General features: G+C 59.2%; 1 protein-coding gene across 6 annotated transcripts in view; it reads left to right on the top strand.

Annotated features, from left to right (window-relative positions):
* PPP6R2 (protein phosphatase 6 regulatory subunit 2) overlaps positions 1-23,992 on the top strand; it is a 74,098-nt gene extending 50,106 nt beyond the window's left edge. For 2 of the 6 annotated variants that reach the window (XM_047785873.1, XM_047785874.1), the window contains 20 exons: positions 1,314-1,451; positions 2,489-2,554; positions 4,297-4,409; positions 4,676-4,789; positions 6,179-6,305; positions 7,025-7,177; positions 14,629-14,832; positions 16,039-16,103; positions 18,537-18,652; positions 19,465-19,550; positions 19,753-19,833; positions 20,450-20,547; positions 20,725-20,782; positions 20,886-21,001; positions 21,080-21,213; positions 21,510-21,681; positions 21,758-21,846; positions 22,336-22,498; positions 22,963-23,211; positions 23,293-23,992. In XM_047785873.1, the coding sequence (XP_047641829.1) occupies positions 1,314-1,451; positions 2,489-2,554; positions 4,297-4,409; positions 4,676-4,789; positions 6,179-6,305; positions 7,025-7,177; positions 14,629-14,832; positions 16,039-16,103; positions 18,537-18,652; positions 19,465-19,550; positions 19,753-19,833; positions 20,450-20,547; positions 20,725-20,782; positions 20,886-21,001; positions 21,080-21,213; positions 21,510-21,681; positions 21,758-21,846; positions 22,336-22,498; positions 22,963-23,211; positions 23,293-23,344 (2,394 nt within the window). In that variant the 3' untranslated portion in view covers positions 23,345-23,992. Of the gene's footprint in view, positions 1-1,313; positions 1,452-2,488; positions 2,555-4,296; positions 4,410-4,675; positions 4,790-6,178; positions 6,306-7,024; positions 7,178-14,628; positions 14,833-16,038; positions 16,104-18,536; positions 18,653-19,464; positions 19,551-19,752; positions 19,834-20,449; positions 20,548-20,724; positions 20,783-20,885; positions 21,002-21,079; positions 21,214-21,509; positions 21,682-21,757; positions 21,861-22,335; positions 22,499-22,962; positions 23,212-23,292 lie in introns of those variants that run through there. The other 4 variants (XM_047785875.1, XM_047785876.1, XM_047785878.1 and 1 more) reach the window with 4 other exon arrangements.
* The last annotated feature ends 1,016 nt before the right edge of the window (positions 23,993-25,008 follow it).

Genomic DNA, 25,008 nt, shown 5'->3' with positions numbered 1-25,008 from the left:
TGCTGCAGGTGCCGCCCTAAAGAGCCAAAAAAAAAAAGATTTTTTTTTTTTTCCCTAATAAATGTTTGATAGAATTCACTAACCAGCCCGTTAGAGCCTGGAGTTTTCTCTATGGGGAGGCTTTTAATCGTAGCTTTTGTTTCTTTGATGCTCTAGAACTCTTCAGATTTTCTCTTCTCATCAGTCCACTTAAGTGTGTTTTCATTTTCCCAAGTTGACGTAGATGGGCGTGATGGCGTTTGCATCTGTAGGGTGTGTCGGGATGCCCGGAGCCATTCTGCTGGGTTTCCAGGCTTTCTCTCTGGCAGTTTCTGTCACTCTTCACCCAGAACCTGCTCTTCCCCGCTCTCCCTCCTCCTGCTGGGCCTCTCCTCACTCTTCCTCCCGCCACCCCCTTCGCCTCCAGCACGAGTTTGGTGGAGACCTTAGCTGGGTGGGCCTTCTGTGTGTCCCCACTGTCCCCGGCAGAGTCCTGGGTGTGCCTCCACACAGTGGCCTGGACACACAGGCGTTTCATCTCTGTGGCCCACCTAAGCGCAGCGCCCAGCCCCGCCCGCGGCTGCGCACCCAGCTCTCCACGCCTTGCTAGCACCAGTCACCAGCCAGCCGACCCTCCGCCTCTGCTGCAGAACCTCAGTCCTTTCCCTCCAGCCACCTGTGGGGCTGTCAGCCCTCCAGGTTGTGTCCCGTGTCCAGGGCTGTCCGCACGGACCCCACCCATCACCCCCACCGCCCTGACTCAGCACAGTCTGCACCTGTCGTGTGGGGTTTTTTTGGTTTTGTTTTTTGGTCTTTTTGTCTTTTTAGGGCCGCACCCATGGCACATAGAGGTTCCCAGGCTAGGGGTCTAATCGGAGCTGTAGCTGCCAGCTTACGCCACAGCCACGGCAACGCCAGATCCTTAACCCGCTGAGCGAGGCCAGGAATCAGACCCGCGTCCTCATGGATGCCAGTCAGGTTCGTTTCCACTGTGCCACAACGGGAACTCCTGCACCTGTCATCTGTGCTGGAAAAGCTCGAGCCAGTGCGTTTGGAGTGGTCGCCGTGCACAGCAGCTTGGGCCATCCCACGTGGGTGTTCCACTCATGTTGTCACACAGCCTCAATGTGCAGCAAACCCCGCCAGCCCAGGTCCTCTTGTGCCCCCGCCGCCTGGTGGGCTCGCCTGTGTGTGGGTCTTGGCCTGTCCTGGGGTAAGCTCTCTTACAGTTGGTCGTAGCTCTCCACGTTTCTGCTCGACATTGTTGAAAAGCAGCCTTGGCGCAGGGCTGTTCTCGGGGCCGCCTGCGCGCCTCTCAGGGCTTCTCATTTCAGGTGATCGTGTTCCTGAGGAAGAAGGACAAGTTCATCAGCCTGGTGCTGAAGCACATCGGCACCTCGGCCCTCATGGACCTGCTGCTGCGCCTGGTTAGCTGTGTGGAGCCCGCCGGGCTCCGGCACGAGGTCCTGCAGGTGAGCCTGAGGCCCCGCCTCCCCGGAGCCCCTCTCCTCTGCGCGGGGTCTCTGGCACTAGGAGGCTGCCTGGCACCCCAGCTTTCTGCACCTTCCTCCTGGGATGGGTCCTGGGCTCTTGCCAGGGCTCGCAGTCGAGGCCAGGGCTGGCGTCTGTGCCTTTTCTGCTGTCCTGCCTCACCTGTTTATGAGCAGAGAGCAGAAATAGGCTTCCTCACTTCTGCCCCACCCGTGGCACCTCTGGGCTCAGTCAGGTGGCCACTCTGTGCCCAGTCGGGTGCCTGAGAGGAGGCACTTGCTGACGAGGATTCGCAGGCAGAGAAGTTGGAAAGCCCGGAGTCAGCCTGTTGGTCCTGAGCTGTGTGCCTGCGGCCGCCCTGGCAATATTCTCAGCGAGAGGCACTGCCCGGGGCTCCCAAGGGCTTTCCCGGCAAAGAGGAGGGTTCTCAACCCAGAGAAGCCCAGAAATCAGGGCAGGACACGCTGTTCGCTGGGGGTTGGCAGGTTTTGTTTGTCATGCGATTTAAAATTAAGTAAGTACGCCATTGGTCCTTCTTGCTGGTTTTCCTGCTCCTGGAATTAGGTGACAGTTGTCATCAAGGTGGCAGGTCTCACTCTTAGAGTCCTAAGTGGCCTCGTTAGGGAGCGCCTCCTACCGCGACCTTCTGGTAGAGGTCCGTCAGCGCAGGCCTCAGCCCCGGGGCCTTAGTGGGAGCCTCCCCCGCCTCTGCGCCGAGCACTTTTGGGGTAAGGAAGTGCCGGCCTGTCCAGGGAGCCCCTCCTGACCGGGACAGAGATGAGGCCGGCCTGGGCGCGGGGCGGGGAGCCAGCAGAGGTGCCTGAACTGTCAGGACCCGTGGACGGGGACGCCCTCCCTGGTGACCTTGGGGCCTCTGCCCTGCTCTCTGGGTCTGGGTGGACCCGCCTGCTGCTGAGGAATCGCTCTCGGAACCTGGCAGGTGGATTTCTGCAGCCCCGAGGGGCCCTCCTGGGCAGGTGTGAGCAGAGCCTTGGACCGGCGTCCTCTTCTCTTTCAGTGGCTCAACGAGGAGAGGGTCATCCAGCGGCTCGTGGAGCTGATCCATCCGAGCCAGGACGAAGACGTGAGTGACCAGCTCTGCTCGGGAGCCTGGCCGGCTGCCAGGGCCGTTGCGCCTCCCTCAGAGGCTGGCTGGCCGCGGAGCTACCTTCTTCCTTGAGCAAGCGCTCCTCCCAGATGTTTTGCTCAGCAGTAGCATCCATGTAGATCTGCTCCAAAGAACCACTCAGACAGTTCCCTTCAGGGCTCAGCAAAGCCAACTAGGAGGCGTGAGGACACAGGTTCGATCCCTGGACCCGCTCCGTGGGTTAAGGATCCGGCGTTGCCGTGAGCTGCGGTAGGGCTTGCAGACTTGGCTCCGATTCCGCGTGGCTGTGGCTGTGGTGCAGGCCAGCAGCTGCAGCTCTGATTCGACCGCGAGCCTGGGAACCTCCATGCGCCGCGAGTGCGGCCCTAAAAAAAGCCAAAACAAAACAATTCGGTCAAACAGAATTGTATTAGTTATCTACGGCTGAGTAACAGATCACCCCAAAACGTAGTTGCCTGTAACAGTATTTTTTAAATCTTACTTCCTGTGGGTCAGGGATCCCGGCCCTCTGCGGGGTTTCTCACCAGAAGGTGGTTGTCCCTGGGCTTAGATGGGGCTCAGGGGTGGCTCCGCCCAACTCAGCTCCTTGAGGGCGGTGGGCGAGGCTGCCCTCGGCTCCCGCCGCACCACCACTCGGGTGCCCCCGGCTGCATCCTCCTCCAGCGGGTGTCGGAGGGGGCTTCGGCCGCAGCCCCGGCGCTCCTGCTGGAGGAGGTGTGAGCTGGGGGAAGAAGCCCCCACTCCCCCGCCTCCTGGGGGGGCGGAGGCAGAGCCCCCTCCCCCCTCCCCCCTCAACCCCGCCCACCTTTCCACCGGCCCCGCCCACCTCACCCGTATTGCTGTTGAGAGCGCATGGCCCTGTCCTGCGCTTGTCGACCTGAGTGTGCTGTTCGTGGAGGACAGAGCCCGCCTGGCCACTTTCATTTTCCCTGTAATGGTCACGAGCACCTTTCTGCCCATCCTCCCGCAGGGTACGCGGGTACACGGCAGGGCTGCGTGCTCCCTGTGTTCCCTGAGGGGAGCGAGGTGCGGGGTGGCGGGGGGAGGGGGGAGCTGAGCGTCTCTCTTACCTTGTTCACCTTACCCACAGAGAGACCCCACGTTCTTGGCAAATCCACCAAGTCAGAGATTCTGAATTTCCCCAGGCTCAGCCATTCCCTAGAAGAGCAGAGCCTCTGCTTTCTCCGTGGCAACTGCCATGTTTGCATCAGCTCACAGGACTCATCCCTTTTCTTTTTTTCTTCTCTTGGTTTTTAGGGCCGCACTTGTGGCTTATGGAGGTTCCCAGGCTGGGGGTCGAATCGGAGCGGCAGCTGCTGACCTACACCACAGCCACAGCCACGCAGGATCGGAGCCACATCCGTGAGCTACAGCACAGCTCACGGCAACACCGGATCCTTGAGCTGTTGATCGAGGCGAGAGATCAAACCCGTGTCCTTGTGGATCCTAGTTGGGTTCATTAACCACTGAGCCAATGGGAACTCCTCGCAGGACTCATTCTGAATCCTAACAGCCCCCTACTGATTTAAAATACTGTGTGGGTAACACAGCAGGTGGTGCGTCTTTGAGGGGTGGAGTAGTGTCTGCGTGAGGCCCCGCTTGAGCTCTGGGGTCTGACCAGGTCCACACCCTGTAGGGAGGGCGGCCGGGCCTCTCTGGTACGAAGGAGCTCGGAGTCCGGCGTCTCTGAGGGAGGCTCTGTGTTTACGTCCTTGCAGAGTCAGTCCAATGCATCCCAGACGCTCTGTGACATCGTCAGGCTGGGCAGAGAGCAGGGCGGCCAGCGGCAGGAGGCTCCGGAGCCAGACCCCCTCCTCACGGTGCTGGAGTCGTGAGTGCTGCGTGGGGCCCTGCTCTGAGCCCCCTCCCTGCCTGAGACCTGCTCACCTGAACCACCACGAACCCCTGGTCTGTGTCCCCCGGTGGGGGGGGGGTCTCCTGGCAGGCCGGCCTGAGCGGCAGTGTCTGAGAGCCCTGGGAGCCTGGCCTGCGCCCTGATCCCCGCCCCCGGGACTCAGGGTGCTGTTCCCCCGCGGGGGCGGGGGGCGGGTACTGTGCGCCTGCTGCTCCAGGCCCTGACCCCGAGGCGTCCCCCAGGCAGGACTGTGTGGAGCAGCTGCTGAGGAACATGTTTGACGGAGCCCAGACCGAGGGCTGCCTCGTCAGCGGGACGCAGGTGCTGCTGACCCTGCTGGAGACCAGGCGGCCTGGGTGAGTGTCCCCGAGGGAGCTGCTGCCCGGGGCGGAGCTGGCGCTTCAGGGACGGGCGGGGTGGCCGCATGTGCTGTGTGTGTTTGCCTGGTTTCTCCTCATGCAAGTGGTCACGTAGATAGATGCTCCTTGTGGAAAAGGTCAGCTTTAGGGCTGTTGCCAAGTCCCCTTTGACCTTCGCCATCGATCATGTTCCCACGTCAGCCCAAGGCACCCCCTGCTGCCAGTTTGCACAGTGTTTGTAGACGTGGCTGCAGAATAGGCCCTGCAGGCGGGCTTCCCCCAGGCCTGTGGGGAATCCCGCATCCTCATGGCACAGCGCACCTGTGTGTGTGTGTGTGCGTGTGCGCGTGTGCATATGTGTGAGCGCACGTGTGTGTGAGTGTGCGCGTGCGCGCGCTTGAGCATGCTCGGTTATGTCACGTGCAAGGTGAGGGGCCTGACTCCCCCAAGGAGACCGTGGCTCCCCCTGTCCTCGTGCTGGAGGGGACCTCCCTGTAGCCCCAGCACTGAGAGCTGTAAAAGAAAGAAAAAAGGGAGTTCCCGTTGTGGTGCAGTGGTAACGAGCCCAGCTAGTATCCATGAGGACGCAGGTTCTATCCCTGGTCTCGCTCAGTGGGTTACGGCTCCAGCGTTGCCGTGAGCTGTGGTGTAGGTCGCAGACTTGACTCAGATCCCATGTTGCTGTGACTTGTGGTGTAGGCTGGCAGCTGCAGTTCCACTTGGACCCCTGGCCTGGGAACTTACATATGCCAAATTTGCAGGCCTAAAATGGGGGGGAAAGAGAAAAAAAGAGAAAACAGAACAGCCAGAAAATGACAGGAGACATGGGATAGTCTCAGTGGTGGGATGATCGGCGGTATCGCTCTCTCTCGTACCCAGTACCTGTTTCCTGGCTTATTACCGAAGAATAGGATGACTAGTACCTGCAGACAGTAGTTGTTACTGTATGTCTACAGGGAATAGATGTCATCGTCATTTTCTGTAGTTAGGCAACCAGAATATTGATTTTCATCTTCGCGAACCAGGAGGCCTGGGCCCCTCCTGCAGGAAGTGGGGACTTGGCTCCAGGCCCGGCGGGAAAGTGAGGAACACACAAGAGGCGCCTTTTATGTACTTAACCCTTTCTTCTGTGATGGTTGTGTAGTCCTCTCCTACTGGCAAAAGTTTAAATAAAGATCTCAGAGAAGTTAGCTTGAAAAAGCTACAGGGACAGTGTGGCCAAGGAGTGGGGACAGCAGTGAGTACTTGCAGGCGGGAGGGGAGAGCAGCGCTGGGTCCAGTGAGTTGAGGCCTGCAGCCCTTTTGGGGCGTCGCCCGGGCCCCCACCCCGCAGGCACCTGCCTCCCTGGTGGCCTCTCTGTGTCTCCACTGCCCTCCCGTCCACAGGACAGAGGGCTTGGTGGACTCCTGCTCTCAGGGACTGGACAGGCTGTGTGCCGTCAGCAGCGGTGTCCTGCTCGGCATTGAGCCACGGCTGAAGGACTTCCACCAGCTTCTGCTCAGCCCGCCAAAGGTAGGCTCCTGCGCCCCCCGCGCAGGGCTGTCCGAGGGCCTGACTTCACTGTGGGCCTGGTGTCTGAGTTGGAGGCACCCAGCCAAGGGTCAGCTGAGCAGCTCCGGGCAGTGCTTGGTCTCGCTGGGGACTCACTCCCTGCCCCCCGAGCCCCGGCTGGCCCCCCGGCCTGGCTCGTTGTCCTTTCCCTTCCCTCGGAGCGCAGCACCCACCCTGGTCTGCAGGAAATGTCAGCTTGCTTATGGGCTGCCTCCTCGGCCGCAGAGGAAGCTTCGTGAAGGCCGGGCTTCTGGAACAGTCCTTTAGGGAAAAGGCAGATGCACTGTGCCATGTGTGTGGGAGTGCCCAGTCTCACGAGGTCACTGTGTCTCCAGTCGCCTTCGAGAGCTTTCGTAGGTGTCTTGCTGGCTCAGCATCCCGAGTCTGTCCCCAGAGAGAGCTGGCCCCATCCTGGACGCACCTTGTAGGCTGAGGTCACTTGTCCTCGGCTGGCAGGCTGAGCCCAGGATGCTGGGACCCACCCCCAGTCACTCCCGTGAGCCTGAGGACTGGCCCCTTGTGTCCTCCTGCAGGCAGCATTGCCTCGAGGACCCGCCCCGGCTGGGCCTCGTCATGCAGCAGTGGCCTGGCCCTTTCACAGTTGGCGCCTGAGCTAAGAGGGGCCCACAGTGATCCCCGTGGCTACAGGCTCCAACAGGGTGGTGCTTCTGTGTTTGCAGAAAAAAGCGATCCTGACCACCATCGGTGTGCTGGAGGAGCCCCTGGGCAACGCCCGCCTGCACGGCGCCCGCCTCGTGGCCGCCCTGCTGCACACGAACACGCCCAGCATCAACCAGGAGCTCTGCCGGCTCAACACCATGGGCTTGTTGCTGGTGAGCGGCCCCACCGCTAGTCTGCATCTGCCCTGCGTCTTTGGTCCGCGGTGGGTGGGCAGACAGGGGCCGGGCCATCAGGAGGGGACCCCGGGCTGGCACCCTGAGAGGAAGCTCTGGTTTGGTCCTAGAGCAGGGGCTGCGTGTACAGAGAGACCATTTCCTGTGCCTGGGCGTGACCCCCGGGTCGCTGGGGAGGCCCACTGAGCAGCTCAGATACGCCTGTTGCAGGTCGTTAAGGGCTGCCGGGAGGCAGAGGGCAGAGCTGGCATGGTCGCTACCCTTTCTGATTTCTGCTCCAGAGAGAACCTTGGAGCTCTTCGGTGTAAAACACCCCAAAAGAGCAGCTCCTTGCTCTCCAGTGAAGGCAGAGCTGGTGGGGGTGCTTCTCTGGTGGGCATGCCCTGGGGGTCTGAGGAGGGGTTGGCAGGCCATCCGAGGGGTCTGCAGGGGTTGGCAGGAGGTGATGGCAGAATAGGGCTGACGGAGAGGGGACCTCGCCCCAGCCCTGCACCAGGCAGATTCCTCCCAGGCTTCTCTGCAGCCTGGCCCTTGGGCCTCTGTTCCCAGGAAGCTGAAATTTGCTTAAATTTAAATCTCACTCGTGGAAGAAGCCAGCCTTGGAATGGGGCTTGAAGGACAGACATAGAACCCAGGTGCGGGTCAGAGGGCGGTCAAGAAAGACTTAATCTGGAGTTCCCTGGTGGCTCTGGGCGTTAAGGATTGGGCATTGTCACTGCTGTGGCTCGGGTTGCTGCTGTGGCATGGGTTCGTTCCCTGGCCTGGGAGCTTTTGTATGCCATGGGTGCAGCCAAAGAAAAAAAGGAAACTTTCATTTCCTTTCCTCTCCTCAAAGGATAGTTTGTCTCTCTCCTCCACTTCCCTTTTTACTTTCATTTTATTTTCTATTTTTAAAAAAATTTTATTCTAGGAGTTCCTGCCGTGGTGCATCGGAAATGAATCTGACCAGGAACCATGAGGTTGTGGGCCCAATCCCTGGCCTCGCTCTGGCATTGCCATGAGCTGTGGTGTAGGTCGCAGGCGCAGCTTGGATCCCGTGTTGCTCTGGCTGTGGTGTAGGCCGGCAGCTGTAGCTCTGATTTGACCCCTAGCCTGGGAACCTCCATGTGCCATGGGTGTGGCCCTAAAAAGCAAAAAAAAAAAAAAAAATTATTCTAACAAATCAAATTGTTCATGAGATCATCTTAATTTGTAAGTAATTCAACCCAATATCTGGTTTTTTTTAATTTGTTTATTTTTTTGGCTATGCATGCATGATGCAGAAGTTCCCAACTCATGACACAGCTGCAACTTGAGCTGTAGCAGTTACACCACTAGATCCTTAACCCACTGGGCCACCAGGGAACTCCTTCACTTTCATTTTGTTGTGGCAAAACACATGTAACAGGAAAGAAATTTACCATTTTAAGAATTTTCAAGCATACGATTCAGGGGCATTAAGTAAATTCACAATATTGTATAACCACTACCACTATTCCCAGACTTTCTCATCTTTTTTTTTTTTTTTTTTTTTTGCTTTTTAGGGCCACACCCATGGCATATGGAAGTTCCCAGGCTAAGGGTTGAATCGGAGCTACAGCTGCCGGCCTACACCACAGCCACAGCAATGTGGGATCCGAGCCATGTTCACCACAGTTCACGGCAACACCGGATCCTTAACCCACTGAGGGAGGCCAGGGTTCAAACCTGTGTCCTCTTGGATACTAGTTAACTGGGCTTGTTAACTCCACATTTGGTTTATCCATTCATACGTTGATGGACAGTTGAGTTATTTCCACATTTTGGCCATATTTTTTTGGCCACACCCATGCCACGTGGAAGTTCCCGGGCGGAGGACTGAACCCGCACCTCGGTTGCAACCTGCACCGCAGCTGCAGCAGCGCTAGATCTTTAACCTGCTCAGCCACACGAGAACTCCCGACTCTGGCTGTTTTTAATAGTGCTGCGGTACGCATGGATGTACAGATGGCTCTCCCTTGTCATGGGTGTATACGTAGGCGTGGAATTAATGGGTCATATCATGATTGTGTGTTCATCCTTTGAGGCGCCACAGTCTGTTCCCCACAGTGGCTGTGCTGTTTTACACCCCACCTGCAGTTTCTCCGCATCGTCGTGTGTCTCCCATTTCGGGTGTGAGGTGGTGTCTCACTGTGGTTTTCTTTGCTTGTCGCTAATGATTAGCGATGTCGAGTACCTTTTCATGGGCTTTTGCTGGCCATTTTGTATATCTTCTTTCGAGAACTAAGTCCTTTGTCCTTTTTTTTTTGCTTTTTAGGGCCGCACCCGCAGCATGTGAAAGTTCCCAGGCCAGGGGTTGAATCAGAGCTGCAGCTGCCAGCCTGCCCCACAGCCGCAGCAGTGTGGGATCCGAGCCATGTCTGTGACCTGCACCGCAGCTCACAGTAACACCAGATCCTTAGCCCACTGAGTGGGGCCAGGGATGGAACCCGCATCCTCATGGGTACTTGTCCAATTCATTTCTGCTGTGCCAGGACAGGAACTCACTTTGTCCATTTTTGGATTGGGTGGGTTTTTTTTATTGTTGTTGAGTTGGCATTCTTCATATATTCTGGATAGTAAGGTCGTAGCTACATGAGTTGCAAATATTTTCTCCAATTTTGTGACTTGCCTTTTTACTCTCTTATAGTATCCTTCACACAAGTTTTTTTATTTGGATGAAGTCCAGTTTATCTATTTTTTTCTTTCATTTCTTATGCATTTGGGGTCATACCTAAGAAATCATTGCCAAATCCAAATCCTGAAGCCTTCCTCATGTGTTTTTTTCTAAGAGCTTCATACTTTTAACTCTGGCAGGTCTTTGATCTGTTTTGTGTTCATATACAGAGTAAGGTGAAGGTCCAGCTTCATTCCTTTGCATGTGGATATCCAGTTTTCCCAGCACCATTTGTTTTGTTTTGTTTTCAGTGTAATTTTCGTATGTATTCTATTTCCCTGGAGCGTGCTTACCACCAAAAATTTACCATGCGGCTGATCCCTTTTACCCATTTTGTCTTCTCCCTTACCACTGGTAATCACTTTGGTTTGATTATTTACTTTGTTTTTTATATTCCACATATGGATGAAATTGTACAGTATTTGTCTTTTTTCATCTGACTTACTTCACTTAGCATAATAATCCTCTAGGTCCATCCGTGTTACTAGGAATAGCAAGATTTCATTCTTTTTTATAGCTGAGTAGTATTCCATTGTATACATACACCACATCTTCTTTATTCATTCCTCTGTTGATGGGCACTTATGTTAATTTACTATTTTGATTATTGTAATATGCAGTGAACATGGAGGACATGTATCTTTTCAAATTAGTGTATTATAGTCTTTGGATAAATACTTGGGAGTGGAATTGTTGGATCATGTGATTGTTCTGGTTTTAATTCTCGAGGAATCGTCTTAGGTGTGTGATTTGCACAGTGGCTGTGCCAGTTTACAGTCCCTGCCAACAGCACACAAAGTTTCTTTTTTCCCCCCATCATCACAACACTTGTTATTTCTTTGAGCACCTTTTGTTGAAAACACTATCCTGGAGTTCCCGTTGTGGCGCAGTGGTTAATGAATCTGACTAGGAACCATGAGGTTGCAGGTTCGATCCCTGGCCTTGCTCAGTGGGTTAGGGATCCGGCATTGCCGTGAGCTGTGGTGTGGGTCGCAGACGCAGCTCGGATCCCACATTGCTGTGGCCCTGGTGTAGGTTGGTGGCTACAGCTTCGATTAGACCCCTAGCCTGGGAACCTCCATATGCTGTGGGAGCGGCTCAAGAAAAGGCAAAAGACAAAAAAAAAAAAAAAGAGGAGAACACTGTCCTTTTCCCATTGAGTGTTCTTGGCACCCTCGTTGAAAATGAGTTGGCCATGTATGTGAAGCTTGTTTCTGGGCTCTGTTCTGTTCCGTTGGCCTTGCTGTCCACCCTTGATGCCAGTTCCACAGTGTTTCAATCACCGTAGCCGTAGGAAGTTCTGAGATTGGAAAGTGTGAGTCCTCCAACTCTGTTCTCAATTTTCAAAATTGGCTTATTGGATCCCTTAAGATTACATATAATTTTAGGATGGATTTTTCTTTTTTTACGAAAAAATTAGAATTTGACAGAGATTATATTCAATCTGTAGATCACTTTGGGTAGTATTGTCAATTTCAGTCTTCCAATTTACGAATACAGACGACTGTCCATTTATTTAGGTTTTCTGTAGTATTTTTCAGCAATCTTTTATAGTTTAGGTATAGTTTATAGTTGTAGTATACCCAGGCTTAATTTATTCCTAAGTATTTTATTCTTTTGGATGGTACTGTAAATGGAGTTTTTAATTGTTTTTTTTCTTAATTTCTTTATTGTTAGTGTGTAGAAATACAAGTTTCCTGATATTGTGCCCTGGAACTTGGCTGAATTTGTTTATTAGTACTAAAGGTTTGTGTGGAATCTGTAGGATTTTACACATGTAAGATTATGTCATCTGTGAAAAGAGATCGTTTTACTGCTTCCTTTCCACCTTGGATGTCTTTTATTTCTTTTTGTTGCCTGGTTGCTCTGGCCAGAACCAGTGTGGGACTGCAGTGTTGACTGGCTGTGGCAGAGGGGCCCTGGCCTTGACCCTGGTCCAGGGGAACAGCCTCAGGCTCTCACCTCCGAGTGTGCCGTTCGCTGCGGGCTTGTCGTAGATGCCCTGTGCTGCGTTGAGGAAGTTTCCTTTATTCTTAGTTTGTTAATTGTTTTTATCAAGAAATTGTGTTGGCTTTTGCCAAATGCTTTTTCGGGATCCGTTGAGATGATGGCGTGGTTTCTGTCCTTTGCGTCCTTTAATGCCGTTGACTGCATTGATTTTCATAAGTTGAACCATCCTTGCCTGCCAGGAACAAATCCCAATTGGTCATGGCATGTAATCTTTTTAATATGCCACTGAATTCTATTTGTTGATATTTTGTGGAGGATTTTTACATCAGTGTTCATGAGGGATATTGGTCTGTAGTTTCTTTTATTATTGTTACCAAAATGTAGTTGATTTACAATGTTTCGTCAAGTTGTGTTGTACCACAAAGTGACCCAATCGCACACATTTCCCTGGGCTGTACAGTAGGATCCCATTGCCCATCCGTTCCAAATAGAACAGTTTGCATCCGAAAAACCTCCCTGTCGTGGCTCAGTGGTTAACGAGCCCAGGTAGTGTCCATGAGGATGCAGGTTTGATCCCTGGCCTTAGCTCAGTGGGTTAAGGATCTGGCATTGCCTTGAGCTGTGGCGTAGGTTGTCGACGCAGCTTGGATCCCACATTGCTGTGGCTGTGGCGTAGGCCGGCAGCTGCAGCTCTGATTCGACCCTTAGCCTGGGAACCTCCGTATACCATGGGCACGTCCCTAAAAAGACAAAAAGACAAAAAAAAAAGAGCCAAATGCCCATCCATCCCACTTCCTCCCCTTTCCCCCTTGGGAAGCCCAAGTCTGCTCTTTTTGTCCATGATTTTTGTTTGTTCGTTTCTTTATTTTTAGATATGATCGTCTGTTCCCTATTTCGGATTCCACAAATAAGTGATACCATATGGTATTTGTCTTTCTCTTTCTGACTTACTTCACTTAGCGCGAGAGTCACTAGATCCATTGATGTTGCTGCAAATGGCACTAGTTTGTCTTTTTATGACTGAGTAATATTCCACTGCTTATGTATGTACAGCATCTTCTTAATCCATTCATCTGTTGATAGATGTTTAGGTTGGTTCCATGTCTTACCTATTGTGAATAGTGCTGCAGTGAACATAGGGTGCATGTATCTTTTTCAAGGAACGTTTTGTCCGGATATATGCCCAGCAGTGGAATTGCTGGATCATACGGTAGGTCTGCATTTAGTTTTCTGAGGACCCTCCATGCTGTTCTCCATAGTGGTTGTACCAATTTACATTCCCACCAAGCGTGTAGGAGGGTTCCCTTTTCTCCACACCCTCTCCAGCATTTGTTGTTTGTTGACTTGTTAATGACGGCCATTCTGACCGGCGTGAGGTGGCACCTCAGTGCAGTTTTGATTTGCATTTCCCTAATAATCAGTGATGTTGAGCATTTTTTCATATGCCCATTGGCCATCCGCATGTCTTCTTTGGAGAAATTCTGTTTGGGTCCTCTGCCCATTTTTCAATTGCGTTGTTTGTCTTTTTGTTGTTGAGTTGCATGAGCTGTTTGTATATTTTGAAGATTAGGCCTTGTCTGTTGCATCATTGGCAAAGATTTTCACCCATTCTGTGGCTTGTCCTTTGTTTTTTTTTATGGTTTCCTTTGCTGTGCAAAAGCTTTTGAGTTTGAGTAGGTCCCGTAGGTTTGTCTGTGTCTTCGTTGTCATTGCTCTAGGAGGTGGAGCGCACAAGCTGTTGCTGTGACTTATGTCAGAGAGTGTCCCACCTACTTTTTTCCTCTAGGAGTTTTATAGTGTCTGGCCTTATATTGAGGTCTTTAATCCACTGCGAGTCTATTTTTGTGTGTGGTGTTAGACAGAGTTCTGCTTTCCTTTCTCTTACGTGTAGCTTTCGATTTTCCTGCAGCGTTTATTGAAGAGGCTGTTCTTTCTCCCACTGTATGTTCTTGTAGTTTCTTTTCTCGTGATGTCTTTGGTATCGGGGCAGTGCTGGCCTTGAGGAGTGAACTAAGCAGGATGTGTTTCCTCCTCTTTGGTTCTTTGGGAGAGTTTGAGAAGGGTTGGTGGTGTTAATTCTTTAAATGTTTGGTAGCATTCACCAGTGAAGCCACCCAATCTGGGCTTTTCTTTATTGGGAGATAGGTCTGACCCTGTGTTGAGGACAAGGCGGCATGATGAAGCTACCTCCAAGGTCAGCCAGGGCCACACAGGCAGAGAAGGTGGAGCTGAGACTTGAGACCGTTTCTGTGTAGGAAGGGAACTGTGCCAGGCAGAGCGTCCTTCCTTGATCCAGCTCCCAACCCCCCGCTGTGAAAGTAGGGCCCAGACTTATATCCCGGGGTGGAGTCTCCCCTCCCTGAACCCCCCCACACACACCCCACGTAGGCAGCAGAGGGTCTGGGCTGCAGGCTGCCGAGGCCCCTGCCGGTGCTGCCCGTCCCTAGGCCTGGAGTGGCTGTAGGGGGGCCGCCACTGCCCGGCTCAGCCTCCGCTGCGGCGTGTCCACAGGGGTAGCAGCGCAGAGCGCAGGTAGATTTTGCAGGGACGCCTGCAGCCCTGAGGAGAAAGGCGGGAGATTCTCTGGTTAAGCACCTGACCTAGGAGCTGAGGGACAGTCACCCCAGGACGCCTCAGATGAGAAAAAGGTCACCAGGCAGAAGCGGCACCTCGGGGTGGGTGGAGGTCTAACGGCACTGCTGCCCAGACATCAGGGGATGCGGGCAGGTGCACCAGGACAGCAGGACCCCCGGTCCCGCCCGCGTCGGGAGGCCAGCCTGAGGGCGCCCCTTCTCTCTCTCCCCAGGATCTGTTTTTTAAGTACACCTGGAACAACTTCCTGCACTTCCAAGTGGAGCTGTGCGTAGCCGCCATCCTCTCCCATGCTGCCCGGGAGGACAGGGCCGTAGCCAGTGGGCCTGAGGTGGGGGCGGAGCCTGCGGCCTCCAGCAGGGACCCAGAGACCCCCCAGCCTGCCGCCAGCCACCCTGAGGACACGATGGTGACCCACGTAAGTCCGGCCAGTGTCCCATTGCCGCCGTGCCCTGTTTGCCCTGCCTGTGCTGAGCCCCACCCAGACTGTGGACATGAGTGCTGACCTGGGCCCGCCTATGTCCCCTCCTCCAGCCCTCGGAGCACGGGCTGCTCTCCTTTACCAGAGACAGGAAATCACAGAGAAGGCGCCATCCGTGTTTGCCAGGGCCCCAGAGCTGGCGGAGCGGCGGGCTTGAGGGGGACGCCAGAGGACCCCCAAGCCGCCGAGTCTGCTCCTTCAGGCCACAGGGCACCAGCAGCCCTGCCATGTGTCGGGAAAAGCACAGGAAAGAGAGCAGACTATAGAGTCTCACCAGAAGACTTTCTGGGACCTTGAACCCCTGGAAACGTGGGGGCCCTGCACGGCGCTCCTGCTGTCTCCCCCTGACGCTCTCCCGCCAGCACGCTGTGCAGAGCTCACCCCAGGGGCCACCTGGACGTGGCTCACACACGTGGCCTGTCCCAGGCTGCGAGAGGAGCACTTGGGTGTCAGGGTCCTGCGGGGGGACCTTAGTGGGTGTTCGCTGAGGAAGGAGGAGGTGAGAGAGCCTGTGGGGGGCATGTGGCCCAGCCAGGAGGCCCCCCCGTGAACAGGAGGCCGTGGGGGCTGGCCCGTCCCCTGGGCTGGCTGCCAGGCTCGGGCCGGGAGCTTGGCGAGGGGCCCGGGTCTCTGGTTGGAGGCCTGGGAGAGCCCTGCCGGCGTGAGCCAGATGAAGCGAGGGGGTGAACGGCCAGAAACAGGTGGTTTTAGAGACAAGAGCCACAGGGGGTGTGTGTGCAGGGGCCGTGAAGGCCAGCAGGACCCTTGCCCAGATAGCGAGGCCCCTGCAAGATGGGGCTGAAGCCCGCAGGCCAGGTGCGGGAAGCCAGCTGCGCCAGGGCCTGGCAGCAAGTGAGACCTGGGGGGCCAAAGGGGAGTGGGAGGTGGTGCCGAGGCAGGAGGAGGCCGGGGAGGCTGGGGTCCCTGAGCTGGCCTGAAGGCCGAGGGGAAGAGACTGTCCTGGTTTGACCCCAGTCTCCACGTGGCCGGCCCTGGGTGGCGCCTGCGGGTGTCTGTACTGCCACACTGCCCTAGGGTGCCGGGGCCCACGGGTATGCCCGCTGCCTGCTAGGCCCCCGGTCCCGGGGTGGGGGGGAGCCACCTCCGCGGCAGCCCTGCCGACCCCGACTCGTGTCTCTCTAGCTGTTCCACAAGTGCTGCCTGGTCCAGAGGATCCTGGAGGCCTGGGAAGCCAATGACCACACACAGTAAGGACCACTGGGCTCACTCAACGTGGGGCGCCAGGGCCGCCACGGAGGGTTGGTTTTCAAGGAAGGGCCCTACTCCTGCGGGAGCAGCCGTGCGTGCTGGTCGGGTAACCAGCCCGCGCCGTGGACCTGGTCCTGCCTCTTCGTGGCCCTGGCTTCCTGTGCCCTCACCCTCTTCCCCCGTCCCCCATCCATTGGCCAAGACCCCACTCCTGTGCCTGCGGTGTGTCCCCTGTTCTCCCTGCTCCCCGCCCAGCCTCCAGCCCCTGCTCTTACTGAGCCCTCGAAAGACACCTCCTGTGTTCTTCTCGCCCCACCTGGCCTCTCCTCTGGGGATCGGCTGGGATCTTTCTGAAACCGACAGGTCGTGTCACTCCCTGCTTGAAAGTTGCAACGGCCCAGGTCCTCAGTGTGGCCGCGGGGTCCAGCGTGGGCAGCCCCAGCCCCGCTCTGCCCAGGGCCGCTTCTGCTTCTCCCCACGCTCACCTAGTTCACCCCTCATGCCCTGCTAGGACTGGACCCACAATTTCTTTTGAATTTTTCCTATTATAGTTGACTTACAGTGTCCTGTCAGTTTCTGCTGTGCAGCAAAGTGACCCAGTTACACGCACATGTACATGCGGTCTCCTTTCCCATGACCCTCCGTCACGTCCCCTCGCAAGCGACTGGATATAGTTCCCTGAGCCGTAGGGCAGGGCCGCATCGCCTGACCGCTCCCAGTGCGATGGTTTGCGTCTGCTAACCCCGGACCCCCAGTCCCTCCCTCTCCCTCGGCAACAAGTCTGTTCTCCAAGTCCATGATTTTCTTTTCTGTGGAAAGGGCCATTTGTGCCGTGTGTTAGATTTCAGGTGTAAGTGATATCATATGGTATTTGGCCTTTTTTTGCTTTTTAGGGCTGCACTCGCGGCATATGGAGGTTCCCAGGCTAGGGGTCGAATCAGAGCTACAGCTGCCGGCCTCCACCACAGCCACCGCCATGCGGGATCCAAGCCACATCCATGACCCACACCACAGCTCACAGTAATGCCAGATCCTTAACCTACTGAGCGAGGCCAGGGATCGAACCCCCAACATCATGGTTCCTAGTCGGATTTGTTTCCACTGTGCCACAGCGGGAACTCCTGTCTTTCTCTTTCTGACTTACTTCACTTAATATGAGTGTGTCTAGTTCCATCCATGTTGCTGCAAATGGCATTATTTTGTTCTTTTTTTATGGCTGAGTAGTAGTCCATTGTGTATCGATACCACATCTTCCTACTCCGGTCATCTGTTGATGGACATTGAGGTTGTTGCCATGTCTTGGCTATTGTGGACGGTGCTGCAGTGAGCATGCAGGTGCATGTGTCTTTTTCAGTGAAGTTTTGTCCAGGTATATGCCCAGCAGTGGGCTTGCTGGGTCATATGGTAGCTTGATACTGTTTTCTGAGGAAGCTCCATTCTCCTGTCTGCAGTGGTTGTACCAGTTTACATTCCCGCCAAGTGTAGGACCCACAAGGTTGTGTCTGCTCTCAAGTAGCAACAAGAGGACGGGGCCGCCTGGCATTCCCCTGGGTGCAGTCCACGTGGTGCCCAGGAAGGCATATTGCTGCACACGTGTGTGTTCCTGTGTCGGGGGAGGGCCGGCCGCTGTCCCCGAGGGGTCCCTGAGCCACGGCAGCCTGTGGCCAGGCTTGTGAGCCTGGATGCCTCCAGACCCGGGCCCTGGCCGGCCTCGGTCCAGCTCTCCTGCATCCTGGCCAGCTGGTCACAGGCCTCCACCCTCATCCCAGCTCCACCTGGGGGCCGGTCCCGCCCAGCCTCTGCTGACCCCCGTCCTCTGCCAGGCTGGCCCTGGACTCAAGACCACCCCTGCTTCCTCTCCTGGGGGTGGCAGGCTCTGAGCGGGGAACACAGCTGAAAGCGCGCCCTCTCCTCTCCGGACCCCAAGGGCGAAGATCTGCAGGACCCTCTTCCCGGGGCCTGTGGGGGGAGGCTGCTGTTCTGCGGGGTCACACGTGGGCCAGATGCTGCATCGAGGGAGAGCTGTGTGTTCACGGCCGCGTGGGGCGTGCGGCACCACGGACGGGAGCCAGGACCTACGCTTCTGGGCGCGGAGCGCTCGTGAGCGGGGCAGGGACAGGCCTGCCCCACCGCTGCCCCGTGCTCTGCCCACTCCCAGGTCCTGGGTCTGTCCCCGGGCTCCCCTAGGAGCTTGGCACATGCCCGCGGCCCTCGCAGGAGCACTGCCCGGGCGCTGGTCTGGAGGCCGCGGGGGTGGGTGTGGGCTCTGCGGCCTCAGCCCCCGCCACGGCTGCCGGTGTCACTGCTCGGTGGTGACCTGCAAGTGACGCAGGCATGGACCTGGGGTCCCACAGTGAGGCCGTGAGGAGGCTGGCGGGGCGGTAGCCTGTCGGGGCCACGGGGCCGCCTGGCCTGACGCCGCGTCTCCCCAGGGCCGCGGGCGGCATGAGGCGCGGAAACATGGGCCACCTGACGCGCATCGCCAACGCGGTGGTGCAGAACCTCGAGGGGGGCCCCATGCAGACCCACGTCAGCGAGGTCATCCGAGGTGAGCGTGCGGCCGTCTGGGGCTGCCGGCTGGTGCCCGGGCCGTGGGCTTCCCTGCCCACAGGGCAGCCCTGGGGGCCCCGGGCGCGCTTCTGCGGGGCCGACGCTAAGAGACCAGCTCTTCTCTGGCCGCGGGGCCCGTCTGCGAGCGGGGGAGGGGGCTCTTCCCCGGAGCGGCGCCGGGCCCTGGCCAGGCCTCCTCTGCCCCGGCCCCCAGACCTGAGGGTGGCCACCCACAGCCTTCCCAGCCCTGGAGTGTCCTGGGCACAGCCCGAAGCTCTGGGTGCCCGGCCTCCTGGGCTGAGCTGGGGGCCTGAGGCACCTCCATTCAGACACGAGAAGGCGGCAGCTTAGGAGGGGATCGTGGCCTTGCTGGGGAGGCAGGGTGCCTCGGGGCTCAGGCGCGGAGGTGCCGGTGGAGGGGGCCGCCCTGCGGGCGGACAGAAAGGTTAGGTGTGCGGCGGCGTGGCCATGGTGGGCCCGCACCTGTGCCTTCCCAGGATGCCCTCGCGGGGGTCTCAACCATGAGCCTCCATCGGTGGGGTTTGGGCTGGGGGCAGCCCCCTGGTCTGCACCTGCAGGAGGGGGTCCCGGGCAGAGCTGGGTCTGGGGAGGTGGGAGCGAGCGGGAAGCCCTTGGCCACGATCTTCCTCCCTGTTTCTGGGCTGCGGGTCTTTCCGAGGCTCCGACCGCCCCAGAAAAACAGGGGCCCCCAGGCCCGTGTAGGTGCCATGGGGCCTGCGAGGAGGAAGAGGTGTGGCCGCACCCCATGCTCCCCTTGTGCCTGGGGCTTACGGATGGCCTTCTCTGCAGGGCTCCCTGCGGACTGCCGTGGGCGCTGGGCGAGCTTCGTGGAGGAGACACTGACCGAGGCCAACCGCAGGAACGCGGTGGACCTGGTGAGCAGCCCCCGTGTCTGTAGACAGCTCACGTGCACCCCGCAGCCGAGAGCGTGCGGTGGAGCCTCTGGCCCCGGGCCGGTCGAGAGGGGGGGCCCCTCGGCCCCCCGGTCCTTCCTGGCCTGTGCCCGTGGGGCTGCTTGGCGCGGGGCCCCGTGCACCGGCACAGGGAGGCTCATGCCCGCCGCCCTGGCTGTTGCAGGTGAGCACCCACCTCCTGCACCCCTCAGGTGAGGATGAGGACGTGGAGGCCGTTTTCCCCAACGAGCTGTCCCTTCAGCAGGTGTGTGTGGCCGGCCCGCACCCTCAGCAGCCCCTCCTCCACACCCTGGGCAGCGCCCTGCGCGGCGTGTCACCAGGCTGCCTCCCGCAGGAGCAGGGAGAGGCTTGTATCCCGGGGCCTCAGTCCCAGTGCCCCCCCGCCCCGCCTCTAGTTAGAGGGACCCCCCCCCCCCCAGGGCGCTTACACCTTGACAAGCCTTCTGAGGAGGAGTTCCTGTCGTGGCTCAGTGGTAGTGAGTCCAACCGAGGACTCGGGTTCGATCCTGGCCTCGTTCAGTGCGTTAAGGATCCGGCATTGCTGAGATGTAGGTGGAGTAGGTCACAGATGCGACTCGGATCTGGCGTGGCGGTGCCTCTGGTGCAGGCCGGCAGTTGTAGCTCTGATTGGACCCCTAGCCTGGGAACCTCCATGTGTCACGGGTGCAGCCCTAAAAAGCCAAAAAGAAAATAAATAAATAAAAGCCAAAAAAAAAAGAGCAGAAGAGAAGAAGAAAGCAAACTCGAGTCCCAGGGCCATTCGGTGTGGCCCCCGTGGCCCGCGGCCTGAGAGGTCGGGTGGGGGGGGCTGCGGGAGCGCCCGGGGCTTCCTCCGAGCCACCTGGGTTCCTCTGGCCCAGGCTTTCTCCGAGTACCAGGTCCAGCAGATGACGGCCACCTTCGTGGATCAGTTCGGCTTCAGTGACGAGGAGTTTGCCGAGCAGGACGACAGCGTCAAGTGAGCTCGGTGGGATGTGCCCGCCCCCCTCGTGCCAGGGGCCCAGCTTGAGCCTCCAGGGCCGCCTGCTCAGCCCTGGGGGAGCTGCTGGGCTCTGCCCCGCGTGACCGGGTCCCCGGCCTGTGGCTGTCACGTGTGGGGCGGGCTGGGGGGTGACGGGCGTCCCTGCCCCCGCAGCGCCCCGTTTGACAGGATCGCGGAGATCAACTTCAGCGTCGACGCCGACGAGGACAGTGTGAGTCCGCGGGGCGGGGCGCGGCGCGGGGCGGCGGGCGGGGCGGGGCGGGGCGGGGCGGGGCGGGGGCGGGGACGCGGGGCCCATGCGCGCTGCCCCGCAGCCCGGCGCCGCCCTGTTTGAGGCCTGCTGCAGTGACCACATCCAGCCCTTTGACGAGGAGGACGACCTCTGGCAGGCTGAGGCGACGCAGCGCGCTGCCCGGGTGACCAGAGCCAGGTGGGCGGAGAGGGCCGGGCAGGGGCAGGAAGGGCTGCCCTGGGGTCACTGCGCTCACTGTGCGACCCCCCCCCTCAGGTTTGGGGGCCCCCGGGCCCCAGAGAGCCAGGACGGGGCGGAGCGCGCAGAAGCGCACGGGTTCGCGGCTCGGGCGAGTGCCCTTCAGGCCTCCACCCAGAAGGAAGGCCCCCGCGAGGAGGGCGGCTCACAAGGTTGGTGATGGGACCTCGGGTGCAGCCAGGAGGGACACGGGCCCGCGTGCGGCTGGGCACTCTCGCCCCCGCCGCCCGCACTTGCACACGAGTGCCTGTGGCCCCGGCCGCCCTGCCCCTCGGCATCGTCCCTCAGCCACATCGTCACGGTTGGAGGCTGGTGTCCCCTGGTCCCTGGAAAGGCAGGACCACGCCACGGCTGTGGGGCCGGTCGCCTCTGGACCACAGGGCTCTGCTCTGAGGGCAGGTGGGGGCCCGCCTTCTGCTCAGGGGCCTGGACCCTGTGTCTCCCCCAGCAGGTGCCGCCTGGACGGTATTTGATGAGCCGGGGAGCTCGCTGGCCTCAGGCCCAGCCCCGGGAGCGGTGGTGGACGTGGGCTCCAGTGTGTGGGCGGCCAGTTCCCCCAGCGCCTCAGCTCCGGAGGAGAAAGGCTGGGCCAAGTTTGCCGACTTCCAGCCTTTCTGCTGGTGAGGTGGGGTGACTGGGGGCGGCCCTGGGGCCTGGGTCTGCCTGGCGCGAGCTCAGCATTGGCCTCATCTGCAGCTCTGAGTCGGGGCCCAGGTGCAGCTCCCCAGTGGACACAGGTCACGGTGATGCCCAGGGCAGTGGGAACCAGGGCCCGGAGAGAAGCCGTGAGTAGGCGCGGGTGAGGGCAGGGGAGCGGGCGGGGCTGGCGTCTCCCTGGTGACACTGGGGACCACAGCAGGCAGTGGGAGGGGAGGCCCAGCTCCAGGCCCAGGCGGCCAGCACCTGTCTGAGCCCCGGGACCCCAGGCGGGCCACCTGTGCACCTCGCTCATCAGAGGCCCGGCCCTGAGCCCCCCATACAGGCTTGGGAGGCCCCCAGGGTGTCAGGGCCACATAGGGAGGGAGTGGAAAGCCCCAGGGCTGAGCGGCGGCTCTCCCCGCACGGGAGGATGGTTCCTTCCCGCAGTTCCTGTGACCTCAGACGCCCTCGTCTGCTGCATGCACGGGACAGCTGGGGGTGCACCAGGCCTGTCCTAGTGTTGCAGGCTGAAGTCCTTACACACTCCATGCTGGCTCCCTGGGTTTGGGGACCCTGAGGCTGTGCCCTGTGACCCCTCTGTCCTTACCTGCTGTCGCTGGCTCCCGGTCTTGCAGTTGGCCCAGCCACCCTGTGTGCCCGGAACGTGTGTGTCACCAGGAAGGCCCCTCTGGGGGTCTCCGGCAGCTGTGAGGACGAGCAGAAGGTGGCTGGTGCCTTGGAAGCTGTCAGCATGGGTCCCGCCCGGGAGGCCCCCCTGACGCCCGAGCCAGGCCCCAGGTGAGCAGGACAGGGTGGGCAGGAGGTCCCAGGGCCCATGTCTGGCTGTCCCCAGCACTCTGCTGGCCCAGGAGCAGGTGGACAGGCCCTGCCGCCCTGATGGCCCCGTGACCCTGCAGAGGCCAGCTTTGGGCAGGAGGGACACTCTTGCTTCTGAGTGGAAGCTGGGGGAGGGGGTTGAGACAGAGCACAAGGCGGTCCCCCGAGGGCTCCTTGGAGAGAACTGAGCCCCCAGTGCTGCCCTGGGAAGGCCCAGAATGCCCTGGCCCCGGGAGTACCCGGTGGGGAGGAGGGTCTGGAGCTGCAGGGAGGCCAGGCCGGGATGGGCGCTGCTGGGCTGGTGGCTGGAGGCCTCGGCGCACAGGCCTGCGGGCTCTGGCGTGTCTGGAACATGAGGTGGCAGCGCGGCCTGGACCACCCTGCGAGGTGGAGCCGCAGGTAACCAGAGCCCATGTGCCGCACAGGGCCGAGTGCGCCACCAACATGCCACCAGGCCTCGCCTCCCTTGCGTCTGCAGAAGTGACCTCTGCCCCAGGTGTGGCCGTCCTCCCTGAGGCTGCTGTGGCGGCCACCACAGTACCGAGCAGCAGTGGCCCTAGCCCGGCCACCCTGACCATCTCCCCTGTGCCGGCCGCCGTGGCTGTCACCACCGCAGCCCCCGTCAGCCCAGCCATCTCCTCGGCGGCTGCCCTGGGGTTAGTGACAAAGGACAGGTGAGCGGGTCAGGCCCGGGGCGGGGGCAGGGAGGAAGCCCTGGTCCTGAGTGAGTCCTATCCCCCCGCCCCTTCCTGCAGGAAGACGGACGTGGCACCGCCTGCAGGAGCCGCCTTAAACGGCCCCGTGTGATGCTGCCGCCCAGCGTTGGCGCTTCAACCGAGAAAACTACCTGGTGACGCAGTTTGTCTTTTTTATTTAATTTAATTTAATTTTAAAATAAATGCTGCATTGGTAAAGCCGGCAGTTGAAACCAGTTGGACGGCCCAGCCTGCGTTTCTCCTGTGACCCTGAGTGGCCACGAGGGTCCAGCCCACGCACAGCAATAAGGCCTCAGATGTGCGTCTGCCTGTGGGAGCCGGGGCCGTGACCCCAACACCGGGACCGAGGGTCGGACTGGGTGCCACAGGCTCCGAGCCTGTTTCTATGGATTTTTTTACAAATGCAGGAAGAGCCACGTGTTTGCACTTTCCAATCCAGCCACAGCAGAGGGTCTCCGAGGCTCCGGGGACAAATGTGGGCTGGCCAGACAGGGTTTCACTGCCCGCCGGTCCTGGGAGCTGGCCGTGAGCCGGGCCGCACAATTCGACTGCCTTAAAACCAGCCCCTGCGGCCTGGCAGGGTGTCCCGGACCCACCGAAGTGGGCAGGAGCGGGTACCCGGGGCACCAAGTCGCCCAGCCGTGCTGGGGGGTCTGCAGGGTTCTTTCGTGTTGATGTCCTGACCCTCGGACAGGGCACCCACCCCCCACACCTCCCAATAAAAGCTGTGTTCTTCTCACTGACCGCATTACTGTGAAGCTGCTGCCCCTTGGGGCAAAGAAAAGGTGTCGTCTCCCCGCCAAGACCCGTCCCCCCCCCCCGCCCCGTTCGACTGTGAGCAAAGACTAAGCTCTTTCTCTTTGTGAAACAAGTTCCGCCTGGAGGTGGAGGGTCAGGCAGGGACCCACAGGACCCTTGGCCTGGTGGCTGTCCTCACAGCCCACCTGAGGCCACCATGGCCCCACCTGCTCTCACCTCCAGGCAGTGGCTGCGCCGTGGCTGCTGGGCCCCCAACTACCAGCCCCTCCGTCTCGGAGGGGAGCTGCCTCCCCAGCCCCTTCTGGGGTGCCCTGTGGGCCTCTGCAGGGCCCACACGCCAACCCCACTCCCCACCTGCTGCCTGGCTGGCATGTATCCTGGCAGGACTTGGGTTTGAAGGGGCAAGGGGGCCCGTGGCACCCTAGACTGGGTCAGGACCCGAGAGAGACAGAGACAGACAGACAGCGACAGAAACACAGAGAGACGGGCCATAGGAGCAAGTTTCCCAGAACCGGGGCTGCCGGGTCCCTGTGCCGGTGCCCATGTCATTCCCCAGCCAACCTGGTGTCTCCCCTCGGGCCCCTCCCACTCCCCAGCCCAGCGACCCGCCTCTGACTGAAGAGGGACCAGCAAGTCTGGACCCATCCTCCAGCCGCGGCCCGCCCCAGGGCCCTCGTATACCCCAGAGGGCACCGCCCTGTGTGCCAGTCCCACGCCGCCCGAGGCAGGCACCCCTACCCGGTGGGGCCAGGCCCCGGCGAGGCTGCAGGGCGAGGGGCCCCTCCGGGCGGAGGACACCAGGCACGCGGATATCTATCGTTAGCTCTCTTTATAGACTCTGGTTCTAGGAACGGTCGCCTGCGGCCAGCCGGCCGGGGCCAGCACGCGGGCGGGCGGGCGGGCACGGGGCGGGGGCGGGGGGGGGGCGCTATTTACAGGCCCACCGCGGGGGCTGTACCACGGCTGCTCCGGGCGGGCGCTCCGCCGGGCCCCCCA

The sequence above is a fragment of the Phacochoerus africanus genome, chromosome 7, assembly GCF_016906955.1.
Source record: "Phacochoerus africanus isolate WHEZ1 chromosome 7, ROS_Pafr_v1, whole genome shotgun sequence".
Classification (NCBI taxonomy): Eukaryota; Metazoa; Chordata; class Mammalia; order Artiodactyla; family Suidae; genus Phacochoerus; species Phacochoerus africanus.
This window is presented reverse-complemented; position numbering and strand designations above follow the sequence as displayed.